The sequence below is a fragment of the Anser cygnoides genome, chromosome 2 (assembly GCF_040182565.1).
Source record: "Anser cygnoides isolate HZ-2024a breed goose chromosome 2, Taihu_goose_T2T_genome, whole genome shotgun sequence".
Taxonomy (NCBI): Eukaryota; Metazoa; Chordata; class Aves; order Anseriformes; family Anatidae; genus Anser; species Anser cygnoides.
Window position 1 is genome coordinate 10,467,767 of NC_089874.1, and position 15,910 is coordinate 10,483,676.

Genomic DNA, 15,910 nt, shown 5'->3' on the forward strand with positions numbered 1-15,910 from the left:
ATCAAAAACACAAGTCAAAGCTCTGATTGATCATAATTTTAAACAAAAAATAATATATAATGCTATAGATATGACATACATATCTTCCAAAGAGGAATATTCAAACAATGCAAAATCAAAAAACGTTGTATATTAAATTTATATATATGTAAATGTTGTATATGTTGTAAATTAAATTTATGTATATACAAAGTTTTCGTCTGTACTTTCTAATATCTTTGCCGGAATACATAGGATCTGTTTTGCTCATATAATCAATTTCTGTAATGCCAACACATTCTTCATAAAGACCAATTTCCTGAGAATAACGTATTTCACAAATGTGTTATATGGTAAAGAGCAAGTCAATGCCATTTCAGATTATGTCAGGTGAGCAGAGCAGCTATACAGGAAACCAAATGGAAGTTGCCTGCATTTTCAGTTCTGTGCTACACAAAACACATGAACTAAACCAGGCATTCACAAAGGGTTTTCAAAATGTCTACTTTTTGCTGCTTTATCAAAAAAAAAAAAACCTTTCTGCTTTTGCAGAAACTCATTCTAAATTTTTGGAAGTTCTACTTACGCTTTTGAAGACCTAAAAAATATCAGTGGTGCTTTAGCACTTAAAGGCAGGAATTCTTTGCAACTTTTTCAGTGTTATTGTCCACTGAGCCAAAAAGTTAAGGCAGTGTGACAGCGATACCAGGAGAAGGTAAATACATCCAGTCCCAGAACCGTTCCTCCAGTGTAGCATGTCATGGGGGTTTATGCTTCAACTCCTGGTTTCAGCAACCATACAGGAAAAGAATTTGCTAAGTACACTGATGTCTGGAGCAAGCTGATGCCCAGAAAATTTCATGTAAACACACTGATCTATTCAAGTAAAGCTTCTTCTTTTCCCCTAAGGCCAACAGAAGAGTTTGCACTCCTTTACGTCAATATTTGAATCTAAAGAAAAACCTGCTTTCTCCTACCTCATTCAGCTTTCTATATACCTCCATAATGACATGGTAATTGCCTTGCAAATATGTGCAAAAATTGCATTATACCTTTTAAGTTTATTTCAAAACTGAACATAAAAAAGTTCACTTTCAAGTCCATCACCTTTGTTGCAGTAACAAATGATACTTTTTTTCTAATTTTCCCTGAAAAATAGTCCCGACTGAAATATTTAGCAACCATTTTGTAATTCACAAGCTTCATATGACAAGCTACATTCATTGCAATTTTCAAGTTAACTGATCATACATCATTTCAGTTTTCAAAATGAATTTGCTATAAGAGTATAAAATTACTTCTAGCAAAGTTATATTAATTACCTTACATTTAACTGTCTAAAAAACTTAGCACAAATACTTTTTACTCCCCATCAAGAGCTTCCTGGGTTGCAAAGAAGACAAGAGGAAAAAAGTGGTATTTTTTTCAATGTTCTGTAAATCTGTTGTCTACTTCCACAGCCCAAGAGCTTCTCAAGAGTATCTTGCTGACAATGAATGAATTTAAAAGTGTATCTTACTCTTTTTGGTTCTTGTATTAGCACTGTTGATAGTCAAATACCTCAAGCAGGACTCACTTCCAAGTAGTGTAAAAGAAATTGCTTTCTTTGAAAGTAAAGTTGTGTACAAGGTGTTAAAGCAAAAAAGTAGGTAGTGACAAGCATAGTCGGGAACATTTAGTAATGGCTCCAGCTTAGACAAGCAAAACGAAAGCATTAATGTGATTGTTTTTTCAAATAGTCATGCTTACATGGCTCCTGCAGTAAAGGCATAACATTGGTAATTTAGAATCATAGATTCTGGTAATTTAGAATCATAGATTCTAAATTTAATTAAAATCTAAGTAAAACAGAAGACACAAGCTGAACGACTGATTTTTAGTGTAACATGTTTTGTTTCTAATAGACAGTGTCCTGTAGAACTGTGCTAGAAACAGTGTCCACAGGACACACAAACAACACAAAAATAAGACTTCTGGCTCAGAAGAACCTAATGCCAGCAAGCGTATAGTACTGAGAGGGTTTATCATGTGAAATGCTTCTGTACGCTTGAACTTGCCTTCCATTCTTCCCCTAAACAGGCACAGGGGCCACTCCCAGAGGCAGAATCCTAAGATAGACACTTCTCATGCCCCTGAGCAAATACCTGACCCTGAGCTCTGGTGTCTTTAAGGAAGTTTGTCTTCCAGGCTCCATCTCTGAACTCTTTATTCTAGCAATGCCTATTGCTGTGGCAGTTGCGCTTTCACATAGTTAGTCCCATGTTATTAGCTAGTCTCCTGAATCACTGGTTAGAAACCATTCTGTGAAACAAATGTAATTCCCTCTTGGAATAAGCAAGCTGAGCAATACTAATATCCTCTTTTATTATTGCTTTTGCTGAGATTTCAAGTACTATTTATGCACTGACACTTGAGTTATAATGTACCATGATTAGACCTCCTATCTCACATTCCATTACTTCTAGCCCTATAGATCAACCATTAGTATGAAATGAAATGTTTCCACAATCTTGCTAAGAATCTTAGTAATTTGATCACTTTGCCTTCATGTAGCATTGTTGGGACAAAAGGAACACAAAACATTTTATAATATATTTAATCCATTTCAGTAAAAAGATATGTTGTATATTTAAACTCAAGCAGGAAAGTATATGGATGATTTATCAATCCAGGCATATTCCAAGCAGTATCATTTCCCAGATTGGACAAGAAGGATGCAGAAGACCAACCACAGGGATAAGTATTTCCAGTTCCTTCAGGCACTACTCAATCACACCTCTGTGCTGGTAATTCTTTCGATTCCCTTTTCTAATGTTTTAGTCCTATCTAAACAGCATTCTTTTGATTGTTCTGCTTATCAGACAATGAGAAATGTTTCAGCTCCTCATAAATTATAAACTATAGCACCCCCGATTGCAAAAAGTGATTCATCGTGATGTTTCAGCAACTGTGAGAAGGGCTTTTCCCATACAGATACTCACATTTATAAAAATGGTGTCTTTAGAAACTCTTATTCTTGAGGGGTATTTTGAAAAAATTGACAGAATCAAGGACAGTATGAATGAAAATGCTGTGAACAAGGATATTTGAATGCTAACAGACAATTCCTTCACAGGAATATTCCACGGATTATATTCCAAGGAATTAATTTCTATCATCAATCTACTAGTAGATAGTTTAGACACAGATATACTCAATGTGTAATGAAGACATAAAAACTATATCATTATGAAACCTGAATTCAATCTTAGTCAAAGTCCTTTATTAAAGAGATTATCATCAAGTGTGTCACTCATCTAAATTTCTGTCATATGGTTCCTTATTGTAGTAAACATTCTGAGCTGGCAGAATCACAAACAGTATTTGCTATTCCTGTCATGTTGTCTTTTGTTTATAGCACCTGGCCACACAACCTTCTATTTGGACTTTGATCCAAATATGGGAAACATTTAGAAGTGATGTGCAAATAGGAAAATATGAGGATGTAAATTCTATGAGATTTTCAATTGATTTTTTTTAACTCTATGGAAATGGATGCCAGCAAACCATTGCTAGGAAAAAAAAAAAAAAAAGAAAAAGAAAAAGAGAGAGTAATGTTGCAAGAAGTCATTATGAAGGAAACAACAAACCAAACAAAACAAAATGGAAGGCATATTAAAAAGAAACATAAAATTTTAAAGCTAGAAAACCACTTAGTCATCTCCAAAGTATCTGGTCCTTAACTGTAAATATGACTAATAAAGCCAGAAAATGTTTGATACAGGCATTGTTAAAAGTTTTACTTGTCTTGGGACCTACAATATAGCCTTCCAAAAGAAATGTGTCCCACTCTTCACAAAAAGGAGAGAACGGATGCTGTTATTATCTCTTCCAGGGAAGCTGGGCATCACTAAGTGGCGCTAGGCAGCACTCTTTCAGAAAGGACAAGAAGAGCTGGGTATTACATTGATAAAGAAAATAAGACTTCTGAAAAAAAATGAAGCCCTTCCTGGAGGCTAGCTGAAACACTGAAATGGGTTTGACATCTTGCTCATCTATACTGCAGAAATGGTCATGATGTTTTGCACACTATTTGCAGGGGAACACCATTAACTGTGCAAGTGACCATCACAGCCAGCGTATATGTCCTAAGGGCTAGATGTATTACATCTGATAGTACCAGCAAACAGCAGAGTCTTCCCTGAGCAACCTGATGTCAGTAATCCATTAATGTGATAGCCTGTATTGATTCTGCTCCTTCCGTATTTCTGCCCTTACTAAACACTTCAGAATTTGCCAAGGATACTGTGAATTAAAAAAAAAAAATGTGATTTTATCATGTCAATCACTTTGGACAAGGACATTCTACTATCTTTTACAGATATATTTAAGATTCTCATAATTAGGATACCCACAGGCCACAAAAACAGCCTGAAAAAGTTTTATATCAGTTCAAAGCATATATGTGTTTGTGTATGCACCTCTAAATGGCATGAATGAGGAAAGATAAAAGCAAAACTGCTTTCATTCTCTACCACAGTTTCAATCTGTGTTCGTTGTCATCCTCTTTCTATTAAATATATATATATATATATGTATATGAGACAAGTCCAAATTTCAACACCAAATTTCCTTAAACTGGTTTTATTAATCAGAGAAGCACAAAGTAGCAGGGGCCACCTCAGTTCAGTTGAACTGTCCAAAATCTTATGGTAGGCAAGGAGATGGAGGCAGGTGAGCATTATTTGAAATGGCCTGGGGTATCCCATTGGCTTATATATGCCCTCAAGAAGGGTGTGGGGGTCCTGTAGGTTTTTCCTCATCTCTGACATCCCTGTGGAGGAAGCTTTACATGTGATTCATCAACAATATTCAGGCAACATAAATGAGTGCTGACATCGGTTTAGCTGTCTGAGATAAGTTTGTAATCCCTTCTTCACCATGTTCAGACTCAGAGAGATTTTCCAGCCATACTATATTGCCCCGACAAAATAGTATTTTCATAAATTTGCTTGCTTAAGTCAGCCTTTAGACAAATAGATATCTAAATGCCTCAAGTACTATACACATATAACTGTTAATGAGCCAGGAGATACTACAATCAAGTTTCATCAAGAGTTTGCTTCATTTGCATGGGCCACTGGACAGGAAATAAATCCCTGGAAAATTTTTGAATCACCTAGACCAGTGTTTTCCAGCCTGGAAGTCCAATCCCAAGTATAGTCATGAACTTCTGAGAAATCCATTTTTTCTCGTAATCACACTTGCAGTATAGTATATTAATACAATATGACTAGTTTGTAAATGCAATCGTAACTGGAATCTGTTTAGGAACAAACACCCACACAGATGATACAAGTGCAAAATTAACCATTCCAACAATGCTTTAGGAATAATTTAGATTACAATGATTTCATGATTCTGCAGCTGTCTCCAACAGAGGTATATCACATGTATTAGTACCTAAAATGTTTGTTGACCTTATCATCTTTCACTTTATCCAAGTTTTGATTTGTTAGTTCAAGTTAATGCCATTCAGAGGCTAGAACATCCTTTTCATCTTTGGAAAGAGCAAAGAGATAAACCTCAGAAAGCTGGACAAAAATTAAAAGGAACACAGTAAATGCAGCTTGTAGTGAAATCAGAGAAGCTGGACTCATCTGAATTCATCAGAAAGTTAATAACTTTTTCTAGCTAACTAGAACTTTTGTGTTTTCTACACATGCACCCTGAAATATGCTGTGGTGCACAAATATACATAGCAAATTATTTTTTCCTTCCTGCTGATTTATTTATATGACACCGGCATTCATGGATGCCAACATTTTATTGTATACAGAGTGTCAGTCACAGGTACGCACTGTGCAAGGAGGAAGCACCTCTCCTGAAATTGCTTTGCCAAGCCCTCGTTGCAGATTCAGTGAGTCAGAAGGCTTTTTACTTTCATAAAGTCTGCACCACCGGGCCTGGAACACACTGCGCTCGACAGCTTCTGAAGACAACCCCACAGAGGGAGCACAAAATAATTGTCACCCTCAGTGCGACTAACTCTCAGTCCTGGTTTTTCACTATACCTCTGTGTGAGAGCTTCTCCAGGATGATCCTTAGGCGCTGAAGAACAGGGGGTGAAATGTCGTATTTGTATATGTCTATTACTGGCACTCGCTGACATCTCCCAAATATTCCATCTGCAGGAGAGAGAAAAAGAAAAGGAAAAACATACATTTCATTTTCTGAGAGTAAGAAATGTGTGATGAGATGCGCATTTCCAATGTATCCTAATTATATACTCAAGGGACCTTTTAAAAGACACTTTAAAAAGTTATCAAAGGACTACTGAAGTCATGAGGCAGGGTATTTTCTATCAAAATAAATAAATACTGGAAAGAATATTATTTGGGGGAAGAGTCTACTGTATAAGTTATGAGTGCAGTTTATTTTATAAAGTTATTTCAGACTTCTGCCTCCCAAATCTTTTGATGTAAGACTTCTTTACTGCCAATTCAGTAGGAAAAAATTGGTGTTCAGAGCCTACTATGTTGCAGATGAAAAGCGCAGCATCCAGAAATATAAATATTAATTTGCAGAAACTATGAGGATTTGCTGAAACATTTTTAATGCAGGAGCTGTGTGTTAGGCATTGGTAAATGAGAACTGAATCCATAATGGCTAGCAAAGGCTCATTTCAAGAAGTACCCTCTAATGAATGCAATAAAAGAAAGCTGCTCACAGAACAATGAGATATTAATGTGGCCTAATTTATTTAGCTCCGTTCCATTTGTCTAAAATGACAGACTCTTCTCATCAATGTCTTTTCAAATCACACCTTCTAATTAATTTAGCTTCTTATTAGTCTTTATTTAGAGAATTGTTCATTTTGAGACAAGCTTCCTGTGTATGTGTAGGAGGAACAGAGAGTTCAAACATTCAAATTACCTTTCTCTCTTTCACACAAAAGACTAATTCAGAGCCTAGGTGCTTCACATGCAATCTGACCATCTGCAATCCTAGGCCTCTGAGAAAGAAAGTGGGTTCATTTATTGTTCAAAACAGTTCAGTTCCATACAGTGATCCAAAGGAAGCAATTTAAATGCAACAGGTTTAATTAGCAAAATATTCTGCTGCAGTACTAGTTTTAACACAGTAATTACTTCTGCTCTGATATTACATCTATGCTCAAAGAGGAGAGCTACATCAGATTAGCAGAAAATAACGGTAAGTATTAATTTGCAAATGTCCATTACTTTCTCTGCTACTTCACAGAGCTAAAAGACTACAAATGGAAACTACAGACACAGCTGTTCACTAAACACAAATAATGGCATAAAAGAAAATAAACCAATCCAGGATGCAGAAAAAAAATAGGCATTATTAGCCTTCACTGTTAAATACAAATACCCCATTGAAATTAGCCAACTTCTGCTTTCTTCACCTTTCCAATCCTCCAGCCAGTTACAACAGCTAAATTAAGTTAATCCAAATTAAAAATTTACTTCTCAGTCTATTTTTTTAATGGGAAACTAGGTTTAGAAACCACATGTACAGATCTGGTTTATTTTTCTGCCATATGATGTATAAAGCAGCATAACAGCAGATTAAAATATTATGGGTGGAATATTCACCTCGGCTTGAGAACCTGTTGCAGTTGGAAATGAGCAAAGTATATAAATATCAGTCACTCGTAAGTGGGTGGATAATGGGAATAAATAAAGTCTTGATTCAGAAAGGAACAGAACATTTCAGTGTTTAAGGACAGGATTGTTCTTAAAGAACCTTTAAGGACAGGATTGTTCTTAAAGAACCAGGATTTGAAATAGCCAGCGCTGTTTTGAAATACCACCATTACTGGATATAAACAATTAGGACAATAAACACTTTTTTATTATTTGATTTTTTAAAAAATAATATAAACATAATTACAAATTTATTTTTCAGTCCAGAGAAGCATTCATTCTTAAACATAGACTAAAAATGTTCATATTAGTGTCATTTAAAGACATTTTAATGGATACAAAAGCTAATTCATCCACAAAATCTAAAAGAGGCCAAAAACCAGTTTTCAGAAACCTTTAGCCCGCTGCTGTTGAATACAACAAAAACTATTTAAATTCTAAAATTAAAAATTATCATATGAGCCTGGGCAACCCAAACACACTAGGGCTTCTTAGGAAGAAACTGCAAATTATTTTGGCTTTTGTATTTGAAATATGGGCACAACGAGCTTTGAAGAGCTGCCACACCAAATAATGCTCAGCTCTTGCTAAACGCAGTTCCAGGAGAGTTGAGGAAGAGAAATATGCCCCATGGAGCAGTTGGTAAATACCATTGGTAAAATAGGAGGTTCTTTACAGTGGGAATACAGTGGATTACAGCTGGACTGGAGTTGTGCAAATAGTGGATTTCATAGTTCAGTGCAGTAAAAATAAAAATAAATAAACAGGAATCTTCCTAGATTGTTCTGTTTGATTTTTATTTGATTGCAAGGTTTCTGTGGCAAGATTTAAAGCCTAAATGATTAATTTGAGGTTGAACGTTCAATTTTCAGGGTACCTCTCCATTAAAGCTCCTTAAAGTTACATAGATCGCAGAGGAAAAAAAAAAAAAAAAAAAGGTGACAGCCATTTTACCAAAAAAAAAAAAAGTTCCCCCTTCTTTCTTTCGAAGAACACTATTTGGCAGATGTGGCCCAAAGTCATAAATGGCTTTGGTCCAGCACAACAGCACAAAGCTTGTTTTAATAGAATCACGGAATATCCCAGGTTGGAGGGGACCCTCAAGGATCATCAAGTCTAACTCCTTGCTCCACACAGGGCAACCAAAACTCAGCCCCTATATCTGAGAGCACTGTCCAAATGCTCCTTGAACTCCAGCAGGCTCTGTGCTGTGACCACTGCCCTGGGGAGCCTGTCCCAGTGCCCGACCACCTCTGGGTGCAGAACCTTTCCCTAACCCCCAGCCTGACCCTCCCCTGTCCCAGCTCCATGCCGTTCCCTCGGGTCCTGTCGCTGTCCCCAGAGAGCAGAGCTCAGCGCCTGCCCCTCCGCTCCCCTCGTGAGGGAGCTGCAGGCCGCCATGAGGCCTCCCCTCGGCCTGCTCTGCTCTGGGCTGAACAAAGCTGCTCCTCATACATCTTCCCCTCTAGACCCTCCTCCAACTTCATAGCCCTCCTCTGGACACTCCCTAATAGTTTTATGTCCTTCTTATACTGTGGTGCCCAAAACTGCACATAGTACTTGAAGTGAAGCCACAGCAGCACCGAGCAGAGTGAGACAATCCCTTCCCTTGACCGGCTAGTCATGCTGTGCTTGATGCACCCCAGGACACAGAAGGCCACCCAGCTTACTCTGCCACAACCTATATAAAAATACTACAGTCTTTACAGGGAGTGACTACGTGGTGCACCCTTCCAGACTAGCAGCCCTCACCTCCAGAGCAGGGCGGTGCGGGGCCACTGCAGTGGATGGGACCCCAGAAGCCCGCAGTGTGCCTGTTTCAATGGAAATTAAAACACCTCCAATGAGCATAGCCCAGTGAACTGCCCAGTTATCATTAAGAAAAAAAAAAAAAAAAAAAAAAAAAGGAAACTGGAAAAGCTTCCAGATTTTACAGAAGATATCATACGGTGGAGGAAGTTCAAAGCATGACTGATGCTTTAATAACCACCATCCAAGGAAAAGCACTGTAGGCCTACAGCCATTAAGAGTGTGTTCGCACTGAACTTTGATTAAAATTGTATTCCAAGAAAGAAAGTAATATGCGAGAGACATCTGCTCTTTACACATGCCCAGAATGAGGGAAGGTTGAGACAACCGATCAATATACACATATGGTTGCTATTAAAGTGCTATCATTTGCTAACAGTTAGCAAAAAGTAGTATCTGAAATTTCCATAGTAATACCATGTAAGTTATACTTAGATCTGGGAACATCTGCGCTGGCAGCATTGTAATGTTGACTTTTACATATCTTCTACATTTGTTTCCAAAGAAGAGACTAAAACACAGGAATAATATATCCAGGGAGATGGTGATGTACTTCCTTACGTATTTAGTTACTTTGTTACTCTGTTTAATATTTGAGAAATAATCCAAACATATTTTTTAGGAGCTCCTTTTTAAAAGCTTACATTTTCACAAAGACATATTACACAGTTAGATGCTAACATTAAAATAAACAAATTTAACCTAACCCAGATGCCCAAAAATATCTCAAATGAACCTCCCAAATGAACCTCTTCTATTAGAGACAACACCATGGACATTATTTACATGAATTAGTGGATATTTATGCTACCTACTAAGGAAGGAACCACCACACTACATTCATGACTGACGTCTAGGTACTGAATTATGTAAAAGGAAGCCATAAAAAACTATAGTTTAAAACACAGCTTTTAGAAATTTATCGTGTCAACGTGTTCAGTTGGTAAGGTAAGCAGACATCATGCTGAGCAGGTGGTCAAAAGTCTTTAGACAATTAGAGTGACCAACTTTGCCTCGAAGGCAAGGTTATTTGTGGGCAGCTGATTCATTCATTTGTAGTGGTTACTACAAAAGAAAAACAAACAAACAAAAAAAATAAACAGTCTAATAAGCTGTCCGTGGCTACAGAAACATATTCCATCCTGGAACCATATTTGGTATATGACTAATCTGAGAATCCAAAGATGTATACAAGATTTGGCCCAGTTTTAAACATCAGGAAAAAAAAAAAAAAAAGGAAAAGAAAAAAAAGGCTGAGTACTTGTTGAATGAATTTTGCTGCTGAGCAAAGCTATGAGGACTGGTAGAGGCACTGGAGTTTCTCTGCAGGCAGATGAAAGCTTAATAGATGGAAATTAAAAGATTGTGTTCTGCAGTAATTAATTATTTAGATCTACATGCACTGAAATTTTTGCATGGTGGTGACAAGTGCCCTTTGCAGAGGAGCCTCCAAGCTGCTGATTTGGAGCATCCAGTCTTGCTGCTGCCCAAGTTTCCTGTAGCAGCAGGGAAGGAAGAAGCAATCTAGACAGCAGCAGTATTTGCATACAGAGGCCAACTAACGCTTCAGCTTCCTTACCCTAATTACCCGACAATTGTTGAAGAATTATGAAGTAAAGCTTTGTCTAAAAAGTTTTGCCCCATATTGTAGGCATTGTGCTTTGTTCCTGCACTGTAATGTGAACAAGCCCACAGATCCAGCAGGAGATGAGACTGCATCTGCTGCCACCTCTGTCTCATTTATGCTCATGTAAGTTATCATCGGAAGACTTCCCCTGTCTCTGCACAAGTTTCAGCAGGCACCACTCTTCAGCAAGTAAACCTTCTGGAAGAAAAGGATTCTTTCTTCTCACTTCACTCACCTTCCCCTGGCTATGGGTTTACGGAGCTATAAGGTCCAAGAGTAGTCCAGGACTAATAAGAATGCCAATACTTGGTGTCCTATAACCCGAGGTTAGAGCCCCATTTGCCGATTGGAAAGAACAAACCATATTCCAATGAGCAGCATAATACCTACATCTCAAAAGTCCCATGACACTGGACTTCATGGTTACTAATGTTCAATGTTCTAGGAAGTATGAAGGAGAGTGTTGAAATATTTTACTTTTCTCTCCCTGCTGTTTCTGTCCAGTCAGGAGTTTGTTTTAAAACCCTTTTGCAAAAAGAAAAAAAGATACCATTCCTTGAAGAGCACACTAAGCTGCATTTTGGGAAGCTTATTTCAGAAGACATAGCCCACAAATCCACACTCAACATTTACAAATAAGCTCTTCAGCAAACAACATATTTTTAATATTCCATTAAAAAAAAAATAATTGTTCATACGTTAGATCTCTACTTTAAAATTCTCTTCACAAGCGAGGTAGAGATCACAAAGAGCAGCAGTGGCTTCCACAGTGTCATTTCTCATGTAATATTTTGAAAATATTACTTCAATGCTTTCAAACAGCAAATGCTTACAAGTCTCACTGCAGCAGTTCAGCAAAGCTGCTGCCTGCAAGCATGGTTAACTGCATTGCAAATCTGCAGCGCTCCATGGAGAATGCTGCCTTCATAGGAGGCAATCTCCCCCCTGTTAAACTTTTAAAACCTTTTTACCATTTTATTTTGCTTATCTGCGCGCAGCCTCAGTAGTCCTTGGTTATTTCCATTTCGGAGCAGTAAGAGTGGCATCTAGTGGGCAGTCTCGTGCTCAGGGATCAGTCCGGGAGCAATCGCTATTCACCTGCTAAATTTATTGCTTTCAGATGCATTTGACTTCATCTGGATTAAACAGCTGTGAAGTTACAGCCACCCTCAGCCTTCCCTATTCTAACGGTTGATAGGTGTGTGGAAGTTTTTAGGTCAGCTAGTTAAAATTAAGGAATACAATACCTAAAAATACACTTATGGCTAATTATTTCTAGAATTAACACATTATTAAGACAGTAAGCAAAATGCTCGCATATTGTTTTTAAAAGAATAGGTGGTGGTATTCTGCTTTTGCTAGCGTGTAGGGCATAATACAGTACATAATAAAAGTAAATCCTCAATTGTAAATAAAACACAAAGTATATTTTTGTAGATTTATGTTTTAGATTTAATAGAGACACCACAAGAAATGGAAAATAGTAGTTAGGAGTTCTAAACTTGAGAAAAAAATTATCCAACAAAAAACCACCATGTAGTGGATATTAGCAGTAGTCCAGTGAATACATTCCTCATCAGCAACTACATAAACTGCTGCCTGAAAGTCAAAGGTAACTTATAAATTCTGCTGAAAGCCAGATCACTTAACACTCCTGTGAAAGAGCTCTAACAAGATTTAACACCTTTCTTCACCTCTTTGGACACAGACGTTTAGGGATAAAACTGCATGGCTGGTTTTCAACCAAGAAACCCCAAACCTGAACATCCAGAATATTTCTGGTTATGGAAACAATTTGATGGCATGCTAGCGATTATGAAAGCGCTCGTATTAAATGACAAAAATTTCACAATAACAACAGTATTAGCTAACTCTTGTGCAAATGCTGTGATAGGGCTGGGATTTGCAAAGCTCCAGATCCTCCTGAGGCACAACTGAAAGCTCCTCTGAGGTCTGCAGTCTCCTTGTCTTCAGGAGTAATTCGGAGAGCAAGTTCTGGAGGACTCTGTTCTTCCTTCATCAGAAAAAGATGTAACCTTCAACAGAAGGGAGATGTCATTCCACAAAGTGTTTCTGTGCTAACCTATAATTTAAGTGGTGGATTGCATGGTCCCAAAATGTAGTGCACACTTTCCCTTGAGAATTTTTTGATGTTACAACAAAAACGTGTAAACGGTAGAGAAAGTAACTAAAAAAAAATCCTACTCTCAGTTGAGTACAGCAAAAAGAGGGAAGGAAAGGATTGTGACAAAGCTATCTACAGTTTAACAAAGCAAGAAGAGAGCAGTCTAGCTATGAAAATAAGTGCTGCCTACTTCCCCCCCCCCCCCAAAAAAAAAAAAAAATTATTCAGCCAAGAGTACGAGACGTCCAGATTTCAACGTCTACTTTCTGTGATTCACAGCACAGAAGCAAACCTCAGTCTTAATGGGTCCTCCATCGGCCTCCCAACCAGAGCAACAATGGCCATTCCTGGGCAGGAAAGGGCAGGAGGGAGTTCAAGAAAAGGAAAAAGCAGAGGTGAAAAGAGAGCAAGTCTTATTTTTTTTTTGCTGCTAGAGGTAGTGTTCCAGTGCAATAATGCGTTAATAACTTAGCATTTCTTAGAGATCCAAACTCAAATTTTCCACAGTCTAGGTAACTATGTGGTATAAAAGCTGTGGTTTATGTCCCCATGATTAGGATAAGAGAGCATGACAAAGCTCTGACTGTCATGCTCTGTGACATTTTCAACATCCAGGTGATCTCTGCAGCCTCCAAGCCACAAATCCTTCTGCATCTACTTTTCATCAGAGACCAATCCATATTTGAGGCAACCTTTGAGAAAATACCCAAGCTCTAATTGTAATATATTAAGAGGAATTTCTAAGCAAAACTTCATGCTCAGTATTAACTATGATGTTTTTAAGAAAAAAAAAAAAAAAAAGCTTTCAATCCAAATTATCTGAATAGCAACTTCTTTTTTTTTGACAGTAATGGTACTAAAGAGAAAAGAGAGGAAAGACTCAAACATATAAATCCTTCTCCAACTGGAAAGATACCCTAAATTCAAGTATAAGTCTAGTATTAGCAGACTTACAATAAAGCTATCTCTTTAGCATATTTAGTCTCTGGACTGCAGGATTAACATGGAAGTTTTTACGTTACATTGCTATCTCATTAGAGATAAATCTGAGCCATGTACCACCCCCCAACTAGAAAAAGCTTTTTCCAGTGTACAGAGAGAATACTGCACTAAATTCTGACCAGATCATTACTGTGAAAATATGGATAAACTGCAGAATAGATATAGAGAAAATGGAAAGAAAGGAGATAGCCACATAGGTCCTTAAACATTAAGCTATCTGATTGAGGGTGGTGAGGCCCTTGCCCAGGCTGCCCAGAGGAGCTGTGGCTGCCCCATCCCTGGCAGTGCCCAAGGCCAGGCTGGATGGGGCTGGGGGCAGCCTGGGCTGCTGGGAGGGGTCCCTGCCCACGGCAGGGGGTTGGAACTGGATCGGCTTTAAGGTCCCTTCCAACCCAAACCGTTCTCTGATTCTGTGGTTCTTTATGGGAAAAAGACTAGAAGTCTATGCAACCTGGTTGATTAATTATTTATGACTTTCTTTGGAGAAATGGAGTGAAAAGACAAAACTGAATCAGAACAAGTTTCAAGCAGGGAGAAAGTATTTTGAAGCTGTTCAACAGCTTCCTGGAAGAGCAATGTGGCTCCCTTTGCTTGGACTGTTTACTATTGAGCCAGCGCAGTGGGGAACGATGAAACAGGAACAATTCTTTTTATTACTGAATATGCAATTAGGAACAGAGGTTACTGCAGGGACTAAAGATTTATTTATGGAAGCAATGACATGCAAATATACTAATGCTTATTTATGCGCACTAATTTTCCAAGTATCACTGAGATGTACTTCAGTCACTTCAAGGATCCCCATTACATTTTCGGTTGGTGCCAAGAACCACTTTGGTGCTGGCAATGTCTTCAATGTGTGATCAGACTAGAGCTGCTCTTGCATCTGTATTCCCAAGGCAAAAATAACTCTGCAAGAAAACATGTTCAGCAGAATGGATTTCTGCATTAATTTTCATTTGGTATTAAAAACAAAGTAGTGGAAGTTTTAACTGGAGTCCAAGAGCTAAGTGCCAAGAGCTCGTATTTGAAGAATTAGTTATTATGGGGTTGCAGGAGACAGTATTCTCATGAAAACATGACTACTGACCATTCCATTCATATTCATTACCGACAACATGTACTAGTTAGGTGAAACTTCCTTTCTGACCTTTACCAAACTTGAAGCTTCCTAGATCTTTGCAGAACAATATTTATTGAGACAGCAGATGACTTTTGTAATCTGAGCTACTGAATTTGTTCCTAAATGTAATTGACTTCAGACATGCATGAAATTATAGTAATAAAGATCTCCATCTTGTTCCCTAGCTGCAAAGTATTACAAAAATTATGGAAAATTATGTTATGCCCACCTAAACACATCAGCAGAAATTCTAAACGCATTCCTTTACAAAGGGGAGGGGAAACTCTTCAAAAGTAGGGTAACTGCACAGAATGCACCCAGTGGACTGATTAAAACTGTTTGGAGCTACCTCAGAAATCTCCACACCTTGCTTTAGTTTGAAATATCAGCATGCCTATAGAAGCCACAGCACCAAGCAAGCCTACAAACAAGTACTGGGACAGCCAGGAACCTCACCTCAAGCTTGGACAGAGAAATGCTAACTGCTTCTGCTGAACTGACTGGACAGAATGAATAATCTGACAGTCTTCAAACAAACTATGTTTAAAACAGCTAAATATATTACATACCTAGGACCACCTATCGGAAGCTGC

At 37.9% G+C, this 15,910-nt stretch overlaps 1 protein-coding gene across 3 annotated transcripts in view; it reads right to left on the minus strand.

The window, feature by feature from the left end:
- PTPRN2 (protein tyrosine phosphatase receptor type N2) overlaps nt 1-15,910 on the minus strand; it is a 646,903-nt gene that overhangs the window by 477,812 nt on the left and 153,181 nt on the right. For all 3 annotated transcript variants that reach the window (XM_066991452.1, XM_066991450.1, XM_066991449.1), the window contains exon 3: nt 6,033-6,146. In XM_066991452.1, the coding sequence (XP_066847553.1) occupies nt 6,033-6,146 (114 nt within the window). The remainder of the gene's footprint in view (nt 1-6,032; nt 6,147-15,910) is intronic.